We start from the raw sequence: 12,506 nt of genomic DNA, 5'->3' as shown, positions 1-12,506 counted from the left end.
TGAAGACTGGATATTCCAATTATTGGAAAAATACCTTCAAAGAATTTTTCCGTACCAGTCCAGAGTCGATGTTCTTTTGGTACTGGATTATCTCTACCCAGACTACTAACTGAACTGCGATCAGAGAGGGAGCGTGTGTTTCGTTGCTTCTTCATATCATCGGTTTTTGGTGATCTAATAATCATAGAATACTCTTCCAAAGTTACTAAAGCACATCGTCCACTCCAATTAAAAGGTAAGGTGGTATAGACCATATGTCCACACAACCAAAACCAATCTTGTACAGCTCTTGTTCCTTTTAAAGTTGGAACATACCTATGACAATTTTTACCCGAGTAAAGTTCACAATACTCAGCGCACAGTTCTTGAACTTCGGGAGTTGCCCATCCATAAGCAGTCATAGTGGATAGAGGGGCAGGAGATTGTTTCATACATTCTTCCGAGTTAAATTGTCCTTTTCCCGAAATACAACTCATACAACAGGGTTTGTTTCGTATTTCACAATGATAATATGTTCGATTACATTTACTCTCAGGAATTAAACCCATTTTCATAGTTCCTACTCTTCTTTCAAGACATATCAATGAGTCAGGAATTGAACCTACAGTTGCCACTTTAACATGTACTTGTACTGCAACAGTCATTGTCCTGTTACCACCACAACTCCATACTGCAGATGAGTTTTTGGGTGCAATCAATCCAGTTATACTAACGAATAAAGGACATTCCAATTCTTCATTCGTTGTTGGTGATCTAACACTTACGTGTGGTCCAGAAGCACTTTGTGGCATTTTTGTGCACACATAACAGTCACCTTTTTTTCCTCCGGCTTTAGCAGTGAAGTTAGCTAATCTCCACCACATATTAGTTGCAAACGCATGTGGCTCTTCTTCGTACTTCAGCCAAGTTTCATTACCACTGCTAATAAGGGCTTGTGTGTGCATAAGTACATTTGTCAGCACGAACAGGTACAAGATCAATTTTGCAGGCATGGCTGACTGGATTCAATGATAATTATTGCTGATTCTTAATTAGCAATTTCCTTTCCTCGTCTTCTTCCACGTTTCTTGGTCCTTCCGCTCAGTGCTGGATGTCCACTCTGCATAGGCTTATGCGTTCCCCAGGGATGGAGCTGCCTTCACTCTGCTAGCATGGATCCACTGCGGCTGGAAATCAGTCAGCACACCGGTCCTCGTCACAGCAATCACCGTGGCAGGCCCCAGATAATTTGGTTCCCCGAGTTTCGTGGGTTTCAGACACCGGATCAACACTGGTTGTCCTGGAACGAAAGGATGAGTCGGCTTTTCTGATGGAAGAGGGAGAGAGAGAGAAACATCACCATTTATGCCATTCAAAGTTCTAACTAGGGAATCCACGTAATCCGCGATGATCACCTCCGTGTCACCTGTGGAAAGATTGCCAGCGCGACCTCTGACCCAAGGGGTCGGGAAAGGTCTACCCATGAGAATTTCAAATGGAGACATTTTTGTGGTTGCTGATGGGGACATCCTTATTTCTGTTAATACGGCCGGCAACAAATCAACCCAATTTCGACCCGTATCTAGACACGCCTTATTTAGACGTTCTTTTATCGTCTTGTGGGTTCTCTCTATGTTGCCTGATGACTGCGGAGCGTAAGGAATGTGGAAGTGCCAATTAATATTAAGCTCTTTGGCTAGTAATTGTGTGACTTTTGACGCAAACGGAGTTCCATTATCACTTGCTATAACGGATGGAATGCCGAATCGCGGTATAATTTCTTTTGCAAGAACCTTTACTACCGTCTGCGCGTTTTCTTTACCACACGGAAAAGCTTCAGGCCACTTAGTAAATCGATCAATAATCACGAGCAAGTATTTGTGATTCCCACATGGTGGCATGTGTGTAAAATCGATCTGCAAGTATTGGAAAGGAAGTTCAGGATGCGGAAGAGCGTCATGTCTGGTTGCCTTGTGCCTGTTTGTTTGTGCGCACACCAGACAAGCATCCAATATCAACAAAGTATTCCTTCGAACATTTGCTATGCAGTATGATTGATTCAAATTTTGTATCACTTTTTCTTTTGACACATGTGATACACCGTGATAATGTCTGCACAGCATTACAACGGCGGATGCTGGTAGTGCGATTCTACCTTGTTTATCTCGTAAAATGCCAGATTGATCTGGTTTTACTTCACTGGCAGCCCAATGCGTCAAATCAGCTTGTGTAGGATTAGCTTGTAGTACTTTAATGTCCAAATCATTAATCAGTGATGAATTCATCATCGGCACTTCGGTGCTTTCTTCTTTTACATGCGGACTAAGTATTACATCTTTTGCGGCCCATTTCGCTACTTCATCTGCAAATCTGTTTCCTCTAGCCTCATTCGATTCACCGGTTGCGTGACCAGCTACTTTAATGACAGCAAGTTTCGATGGTTGCTGTGCTGCACTAATGAGCTCGGAAACAATATTATGGTGTGAAATTGGTTTTCCATCGGAGGTTTTGAAGTTTCTTTCTTCCCATAATTTAGCAAAATCATGGACTACGCCGTACGCATATTTGGAGTCAGTGTATATATTGATGCACTGACCTTTTGCCAATTGACAAGCTCTCGTTAAAGCTATCAACTCTGCTACTTGTGCTGATTTATATGGCAAAGAATACGCCTCAATTACACGATCAGGTAATTCAACAATAGCGTAACCACACAAGTATAAATTGTCATTTGGCTTGAAGCAGGATCCATCGATGTACCAATGTCTCCCCTCCTCCAGGACAGATGTAGACACATCTGGCCTGCAGGCAGTCGAGGTTTGGATTCTGGACAGGCAGTCGTGGTCGTCACTCTGAAATTCACCCTGTGTCAGCAACCTGTGCAAATGTACAGTAGGGCCATGAATAACAGAAGTTACTTTCAACGTTAAATTAGCAGTAGCTAACAATATAGCCTCATAGCCTGAGCGGCGTTGGGCAGTCATGTGTTGAGTTGAAATGTTATGCATAATGGCTCCCACCTGATGAGAAGTGTGTACTGTGAGTGGATGTGATAAAACAACCCTTTCAGCGTCCTGTACCATGATCGCAGTCGCAGCCACTGCACGCAAACAGGCAGGGAGTCCCTTAGCCACAGAATCAAGGGTTTTAGATAGATAAGCTATAGGACGAAATGTACCCCCATGGTCTTGGGCCAGGATTGCGGCGGCCGTTCCCCCACCCTCGTGCACGTACAGATGGAAGTCTTTTGTGTAGCATGGGAGGCCAAGGGCAGGAGGCCTCAAAAGGGAGGATTTCAAATGTCTGAATGCTTGATCCATCTCAGTTGTCCATGTAATGTCCTCTTTATCACCCAGCGTAGCTTCTCGCAGGATTTTGTCATACATGGAGCAATTAGGCACCCATCCTCGACAGTAATTGACCAGTCCCAGAAAGCTTTGCATTTGCTTCCGTGTCGATGGATGCTTGAAACCAGCAATGGCTTTGACCCTGTCCGCAGACAGACAGACTTTGCCTTGTGACAGTTCATGGCCCAAGTAGGTGACTTTTCTTTTCACCCACTGGAGTTTCTCTTTAGATGCCTTGAAACCAGCCTCAGCTAGAATGTTGCAGACAATTGTGGAGGCAGCAGCACACATGTCCTCCGAGGCACCAGTGACTAATATGTCGTCAGCGTACAGGAGAAGACAGGTGTCAGGAGGTAGCTTGGCATCTTTCAGAGTCGCGTGCACGATCGCCGAGAAAACGGCCGGCGCGTCCTTTAACCCCTGAGGCAGTCTCGTCCACATGTATTGACAATTCTGAAAACAAAATGCAAACAGTGGCTGAGTCTCACGATCAACAGGAACACTGAAAAAGGCGGAGCTTAAATCAATGACAGAAAAGAATGTATGCTCCGAAGGGATAGAATTAATTATAGTTTGTACATCTGGCACAATAGGAGCAAGTGGTTTTATCAAATCATTAATTTTTCTCAGGTCTTGCGTTAAACGCCAAGAACCATTTGCCTTCCTGATTGGATTAATTGGTGTGTTATAAGGTGAATGAGTGCGGACCAGAATGCCTTGAGCCAGTAATTGATCAATGAGGGGTTTAATTCCCTCCTCTTTTTCCTTTGAAAGCGGATATTGCTTTTGAAACACAGGCCTATTCGTTGTCAAATTGGCCTTGTAGGGTGGTACATCAATGAATCCTACGTCATCCTTGTGTCCCGCCCACAATTTGGGATTAACATCAGGTATTTCCTGTGTCAGCACAGTTGCAGGCAGATCGTTGAGGAGAGCACTTCCTGTGTCAGTCAAAATGGAAAAGGCTGCAGGAAACATAAGAGTCAGAGAATCAGCGTCAAATTCAAGTGTAATACCCAATTTATGCATCAGATCTCTACCTAGCAGGCAAAAAGGAGAATTTGGTATTATTGCAAAATCATGCATTTTGAACAATGACGGTATGTCATTAGAAGTAACCGGCAAAGTTGGTGTCATTTCACATTTCACGGGGACGTTATCGATTCCCACAGAGTTGATTTTCTTCCCCGTGATGGAGCCCGAGTACCTAACAGATGAGATTGAAGATATAGAAGCACCTGAATCGATCAAAAAGACATATGGTTTATGATCAACGTTTAATTCAATAAATGGCAAAACATTTGTTCTGTTCGGATAACTCATGGAAATCATTGAGAACTCAGGCTCAGAACCCTGTGGGTGACGTCATTGTTTCCTCCATTCCGTTGGAAACTGTTGGCCTGAAGAGCGCAAGGAGGGGGCTTTTGGCCCGTAGCCATCCGAGCGCCGGAACATCTGGTTCCTATTAGGCTGCTGCATCTCAGCTTTGCTCCTACAGAACCTGGCGATGTGCCCAGAACGGCCACAACAAAAGCACTTTACAGGGTTTTTATTATTGGCTAACGGACGGTTTTGAACGGCGTTAACCTGAAGCATTGCTGGAATTTTTCCTCTGGAGGAATCAAAAGCTCCGGCAGAGGAAAGTTCCCGAAGTCTCCTACCCAGATCATCTATATTCATATTAGAAATGTTCGTTGTAGTAATTCTAATCAATTGTGCAGTTTCATTGTGCATGTTATTTAAAAACGTGTTCACAAACAACAGACAATTATCGTCATCAACAGGAATTGCAGATTCTTCGATCCAGGCACGCTTAAATCGATTAAAGAAAGCAACTGGACTCTCGCCAGCTCTTTGTTTAGTATTAGCTGCATGTGAAATGTCTTGTTTAGCAGACGACAACTTCAGCAAAAATGCAGTTAATTGTTTGAAAAAAAGTTTGAGCTTACCCGGACTGGCCCACGCCCATTCATTGAAGAATTCATCATCTTCATCATCTACCAATCTCAATTCGCGATAAGGTCTAGACAAATCAATCGGTTCTGAATCTTTTATCACAATGTTGCGAGCAGGCGGTGCGTCATTTTGCGGGTTTAACAGTTCCACTCCTTCAATTAGCTCCTCTTCTGTAATTTCGGCAGGCAAAGTTTTAGTCAGAATGAAGCGGTAATCTCGACCAGTCAATTGACTGTATGCTGTTAAACGTTTCAATACCGACACATAGTGATGAGGAGATCTAGCAGGGTCTGGTAATTCTTTGCAAATTGCCATCACTTCGGTGATGTTAAGAGCGTGGACTTTAAATCCATCTGATGTTTCCACGAAGGGAAAAGCAGTCGCCGTCTTTAAATCTGGATACAACTTATTCTTTACAGGTTTAGAGACTGCAGCAGTCTGTATGCTCTCGTATTGGGGAGGGAGCGGCATAGTCACAGAAGGCTGTTCTGCCTTTTTTTTTTCTTGTTCAGCCGGGTGCACACTCTGCTCTGTCTCAGGCCGTGCAGCCGGGGAAGCAGAAAGGTTTTTGTCAATATTTTTTCCCGGACCACGATTCCAATATGATTTCATGTCATTCCAAATTTTATAAGAATGTTTCATATATTCGTAATCCCAATTTGGATCTCCCCAATTTCCACAGACCATATCTTTTGCTGCGCGCAAATCGTCATCTTTAAATGAACCCTCACTGGGGAACGGAGACAATTGTGACTTTCCAGCCGTCCAACCCACTAAATTTGACAAATATGGTTCTGTGAAGAACGCTTGATTATTTCTAATCATAAAATCTTTTGGCGATTCATCGAATAATGGTGGACTAATTTTATTCCCCATTGTTAACACACAAAGATTTCTCTTCTAAATCAATTAAACTAAAACAACTTTCAAAATAGCCAAATAGAAAACAAAGAAAACAAATCTGGATTTTGCAGATTAATTGTGTTAGTACATTAGACAAAAAGGAGAGAGATAAAGAGACAGAGAAAAGAGAGAAAAAAAATTAAAAGTATTATTCATTCATAGCCCAAAAGACAGAGACTTCACATTGAAATAGGCTTTGCGAGAGAGAGAAAAAAAGTCTCAGCTCCAAATCTATTTTCTTCTTACGTCCCTATCGTAAGGATTTCACCAAACGGAGGAAAGTGATCAATTTCCCTACACGCTCTTCCCACATTTATTCAAAATGCGAGGATAACCATCCCGTAATGATTACGAGGTAACCAAAAGAGGAGATCAAATCTCTTTTGCGTTCTTCCCGTTGTTTAGTTAAAAACACGAGGATACCTGAGTTTACCAAATATGGCAAAAAATCACGGCACTATAATTATCAAAAAATGTTTTCTCAGCAGACAGTAAGAATCAACCTTCTCTTTAGAAAAAATTTAAATTCTTACCGTCTGGAGATATCTCGAACGAGCCCCCAAATTGTTAGAAATGAATTGACTCCAACAAAAGTGTCCCCCCAGTCTCTGTCTTTATTCAGGCATGAATAAACAATTCGTCCAGCGCTGGAGGAGAGAAGATTCTCTAAACTCAGACAATGGCTTAGCACAATATATAGAAGGAGTATAAGGGGAGTATTACCCCTTCAACCAATAAAACCATACATTACATCATATAGGATCATATAGCATAGTTATATAACACATTCTAAATATGGTCAGTTAGTTTCCTGTCAAAGCTCCACAAAGACATGTGTATCCGAACGGGACCCTCCAATGGAAAGAATAGGAGACCCTCGAAACAGCTCTCCACTTGAGCAATGGGAACCCTCTTAATGTATAACAGATGTGTCCATTACATTAACATAAAGGAATGCTTATGCTGCATATATGCAGGTCTGAGAGCATGCAGGGATATAGGAATATAAAACAGATATTTCTAACAAACTATAATCTGTTCTGTATTTATTGCTGCAGAGAAAGTTAAAGCCTTTTATTTCTGATTAAGATGAAATGTAATTACTCTAACAGCATATTGGCTTTGATCTGCAGCAAATGTACTATTTAAATTCAAAACATTTTCAACATTTAGCTTTGAATGTTTTTCTTCTGCACAATCGCTCTTTGTTTTACAGAAACTGTTCAGAGACAGCAGTGATTCTGTAGATCAATCCACTCCTGAAAATACTCTCAACACTTCTTGATCCCGCAGCTGTAGAAGAGGAAGATGATGAAGATGAGGATGTGAAACTTGTGCTCCAGTAATGCTGGGATTTACAGACATTATCTTGTCAACATTCACATCTTCCTCCACAAAAGAAGGATCAGATTTCCACTGTGAGTAAAATGTTTTATGAGCTTCATAATTAAATAATTATAAGAATTATATAGTTTTACTCAATGCTTCTCTTTTATTCAGTCAAGCCTATCCAAAAAATATTTTTTTACATTATTTAACAAAGTAATTTGATTATAGAGTCTGTTATAAACTGCTGCCAAATACATTTATTGTGTTTGTTCATGACTGTCTTTAAAGGGAAACACAGAATTTGAATGATGAAATGTTTTCAAATGATTTAATTACAGACACTAAATGTATAAAGATTTATTATTCAATTATGACTGAAACATTAAGACACATTTTGAATTAGATGGTTTACAAATGATATAAATGTGGGAAAAAACACCTCTAATAAACGCTTATTAATTTCAAGATATTCATTTATACAGAATAAAACTGTTATGTACGATTAATAATTACTCAAACAACAAGCAACATTATTATTGTCAAGCTTTCATTATTGAAGAATAGACTAAAAACACAAGGTTATGACAAATATAAAGCTTATAAGAACGAATAATCCAATATGTTCAAACCATGTTAAAGGAAAATAAATGCTGACAGAACATTCAAACATGTGGACAGAATATGAACTCTTTAATATCAGATTGAAGTTTCTTCCTCTGTGACGGCGTACTGACTTTGGTCTTCAGATGAAACTGTGAAATACACATAAATGTTTGCGTCAGTGAGGGAATATGTGACTCGAGAGAGAGATCAGACAGAAGCTTTACCTCTCGCTCTGTAACATTTGTAAAGCAGCACGACTGTCGCGAGCAGATACGGAGAAGCTGCCAGAGGAAAACTGAGGATGTGGAAGACAGAAATCTGACCTGACACTGAAAAACAGAATCACAAGAACATTATTGAGCAACATTACAGAGATCTCAAGGGCTTTCAGAAAGTTTCTCGAGGAACCCAAACCACCATTTCCCCTTTACAGCTCTGTATTAAAGGAATAGTTATTTTATAGTTCAAATATCTTCTTTTATGTTCCACAGAAGAAATAAAGACATGCAGGGAACAACAATGTAAATGAGGACATTATAGTATATTAATATAAGTTATTCATTTTAAAGTTTAAGAGGTACGAAAAAACTGTATGATATTCATTCTTTGCTGCTTTCAAATGAAAAAAATGTTTTATGAAAATTCAGATTTTGACAGGAAAATCTTTATCAATCAGATTTTATTATAATGTTGTATAAAACACTCTTGATTTTATTGAATTGAGTTGATTTCACTATATTTCAGAATATTTAGCATGTGATTTGATAGTTCTAGTTATGCGAAACTATAAACACAGTTCTGTCATGAACTCTGAGTGTTTGTATATGGTAATGTATATGACAATGTTGGTATGTTTGGTCTCGAAGGAATAGATCTGCTACGCTGCTGTGAGCAAGTAACACATGCTGTACACAATACATGAATTACCCGTAGCAGATCTATACAGGTGGAGCTGGGGAAGGTGGAGGGTTTCTGAAAGCGTGCGAGCTCATTGGCTACTGATACAGCAGGAACCAATCGGCTGTGCCCTATAGACAATGATGTGATTGCAGACTGAGTTAGAGACCTGTCAGTCAGCGCCATCTAGAGTTTCATGACAAAACTTTGTATTTGTCTTGAACTGATTGTGACAGAGACTCGTATATAAATGTGTGGCGTATCTCATCAGACGCTCATGAATAAAATAACCTCTGACTGAGATCCAGCTGTGGAGAGACTGTCCTCTCTCTGTTTTACAGTAGTAGAAACCCTCATGTGACTTTGAGACAGCAGTGATGCTCATCTCTCCTGTCGTCTGATTCTGGATCAGTGATCCGTCTTTATAGAAATCAGCGCTGAGGATCGGGGAGTTTGTAGATCGATGTAAACAGTGTAGAGTCAGAGTCTCTCCCTCAATCACAGGATCAACAGAACTCTCCAGAATCACCTCGCCGTCTACAAACACAAGACGTGTGTTTAATACTGTAAATACTGTAGTAAGAATATAGCAAAACAAATCATAAGAAAAATACTGATATTATGAATTGAATTGCACTTCCTGAGCATGTTATGTTAGTCGTATATTAACCCGATCTCATGAGAAAGAGGATGTTGATTAAACCGGACTCACCGTGTACAGTGATGTTTCGAGGACGACGCTTCTCTCCAGACTCAGACTCACACCAGTACACTCCAGTGTCCGATGTGCTGAGAGAGTCGATTACACATGAAGATCCTGTTTGTTTTGCACAAGTTTGTGTGTGTTTGTCTGTGTATCTTCTCACTGTCCATCCAGCAGAGTTACTCTGATCCTCACAGCTCAGAGAGAGAGAGTCAGATGAGAAGTGTTGACTTCTGCTGGGCTTGAGGACCAGAGACACTGAAGCAGAAACTCCTGAAAAGAGGAAAATCTCAGTCAGAACGGATAGCACAGAGACTGCAGTGACACACAGATCCGGATGAGCACCAGCATCAGTGGCGGACTGGCACCAAAAAGAGGCCCTGGCAATTTTAGCAGAGAGGCCACATTTGTCTTCTCGTGTTGTTGATATGCTCTCATTACCCATCATTCACTTGTCATTATCTATCATCTCATCAGGTCAATGATCGCGAGAAATTCCTTCGCGAATTTCATGAAGTTGTGATCGCGAGAAATTCAAAATAGGCTACCTTATAAATAGAGAGATTACATACATTTAGGCTATTTGTCCTTCACAGGAAAAATAGAAATAAAAAGTCATTATTATTATTTAGTTCATAGGGCTATTATTTTTCAGAGATAGGCCGTGGTGTTTGTTTGTTTGCTTTTTTCCTTGTTTTTTTGTGGCCGCCTGCAGCTCCGCTTAATTTTTTTATTATTTTATTCATATTTACATTTACATTTATGCATTTGGCAGACGCTTTTATCCAAAGCGACTTACATTGCATTCAAGGTACACATTTTTACATTTTGTCAGTTCATATATTATACTTTATTTATTTATTTAGCCTTTTTTTATGGTTGTGCGCCACAAGTTGTGATGAGCGGCGAGCGAGCCGCTGGTGGTGCTGCCGCTTGCAGCCATTGCGCCAATAGGCTAACGCTTCCTCGCTTTATTTAGCCTATTTATTTGTTTGTGATGCGGCCACAACAAGTGATGAGACCAGGCGGCCGCAGTGGCATTTGCCCACATTGCCCAATGGCCAGTCCGTCACTGACCAGCATAAACCCTCACCAGTGATCCACAGTGTGTGTGCGCTGCTGTTGTGTGTGTAATAGGCTGGTCGTCCTCTCTCTGCTCTGCACGTATAAACTCCTGTGTGCTGTAGAGCGGCAGGACTGAGAGTGTAAGATCCTCCAGCTCCTCTGCTGCTGTCTGACAGATGATCATGATCTCTGAACCAGCTGAACGTCCAGCCTGTAGAGGAGCCTGAAACCTCACAGATCAGAGTCCCTGATTCTCCTTCAGTCAGCCACGGCTGTGGAGACACTCGCACTGATGCCTGAGCTTCAGCTGAACAAAACAACATGAGTTACAGAGCCGTAGAGAAACTGATGGAGAAGCTGATCACAACACACACACACACACTCACCTGATACAGTCAGTGTAACAGCATCACTGCGCTGAGAGCGTTGAGTGTGTATCTGTCCTGTACAGGTGTATTCACCGCTGTGAAAGAGATCAACACTGCTGATGTTCAACTCTTGTGTTGAGGTTCGGCTGACAGTGTTTTTATCCCGGTTGTTGGTTCCCTCTATTTCCCATCTGTACGTCCACTCAGTGTCTCCTGCCCACTTTATATCACATCTGAGAGAGACTGTTTCTCCTCTAAACACTCGTTCATCAGGTCGTACCGTCACCACAGCTTTAGGACTAACTGTACAAACACAGATTATTGCATTTATAGTTTCAGAAGTTGTGTAGATATTGTCTCTGATCTGTATTTGTTGCGTCACACACTACAGTCTCTCTCACCTGTAACATTTACCCACAGTGCATCACTGTCTTGTGTGTAATAGACTGGTTTCCCTCTCCCAGCTCTACACCAGTACTGGCCTCCATCAGACACTGAGTCAATCTTCAGGCTGTAGGGGTTTGTCTTCTTCTTCTCTGTCTCAGGGTTCAGTGTGTGTTTGTACCAGTAAGAGTCCCAGTCTCCAGTGGACGGATCCATGCGACAGGACAAAGTCACTGTGTGTCCAGTCAGTGCAGCTCCTGCAGGATCTGATGTGAGTTCAGGCTTCGGCTGTAGATCTGCAGGAGAACAACAACAGATTCAGATCCTCAAGAGTATTTGTCTTCATCAGAAAAAAATCATTCTGAGTCTTTGCCCAGAAAAATACAACTTTATTGGATCAGAGCATTTATTGTAGAGGTTGGTTTTTCGACAGGTTTTTTGTGCATATTTACTATAATAAATACTAAGATTAAATTAGTTTTGGTGTTCATTTGAACAGAAACAATAATTGCTCCAGTCCTGAGGAGCATACATTTTTTTTGTGACTGACCACACATATGGTCATTAAACAGATGAATATGAAGACTCACCTGATACAGTCAGTGTAACAGCATCACTGAAGTCTGTGTGTGTGTCTGATCTCTCTCCTCTACATCTGTATTCACCACTGAGAGACACATCAGCTGTGAAACTGAACTCTGCTGCTGTTGTTGTATATGGATATTGATAGCCAGTGTTGAATAAAGTGTGTCCATCTCTAGTCCAGCTGTATCTCCACTGAATGTTTTCTCCTCCCTGTATGTCGCATGTGAGAGTGACTCTCTCTCCACTGAACACACGCTGATCTGGCTTCACCGTCACTACAGGTTTCACTGTATTAATACACACATGAGTAAATATTGATAAAAATAACATCACAGTATCATGACCAATGTTATCAACCCAAAACCTCCAAAAACACTACATCTAGTC

General features: G+C 41.2%; 1 protein-coding gene across 3 annotated transcripts in view; it reads right to left on the bottom strand.

Moving 5' to 3' along the window:
- LOC306992533 (Fc receptor-like protein 5) overlaps positions 1-12,506 on the bottom strand; it is a 130,307-nt gene that overhangs the window by 91,449 nt on the left and 26,352 nt on the right. The window contains exons 7-14 of one of the 3 annotated variants that reach the window (XM_079601556.1): positions 12,125-12,406; positions 11,552-11,830; positions 11,169-11,453; positions 10,811-11,089; positions 9,727-9,990; positions 9,306-9,551; positions 8,342-8,446; positions 7,857-8,266 (exon numbers count right to left, since the gene is read on the bottom strand). In XM_079601556.1, the coding sequence (XP_079457682.1) occupies positions 8,211-8,266; positions 8,342-8,446; positions 9,306-9,551; positions 9,727-9,990; positions 10,811-11,089; positions 11,169-11,453; positions 11,552-11,830; positions 12,125-12,406 (1,796 nt within the window). In that variant the 3' untranslated portion in view covers positions 7,857-8,210. Of the gene's footprint in view, positions 1-7,856; positions 8,267-8,341; positions 8,447-9,305; positions 9,552-9,726; positions 9,991-10,810; positions 11,090-11,168; positions 11,454-11,551; positions 11,831-12,124; positions 12,407-12,506 lie in introns of those variants that run through there. The other 2 variants (XM_079601557.1, XM_079601555.1) reach the window with 2 other exon arrangements.

Source organism: Phoxinus phoxinus (genome assembly GCF_949152265.1).
Source record: "Phoxinus phoxinus genome assembly, chromosome: 2".
NCBI lineage: Eukaryota > Metazoa > Chordata > Actinopteri > Cypriniformes > Leuciscidae > Phoxinus > Phoxinus phoxinus.
Note: the sequence above shows the minus strand (reverse complement) of the source record. Positions and strands in the feature narration are given on the sequence as shown.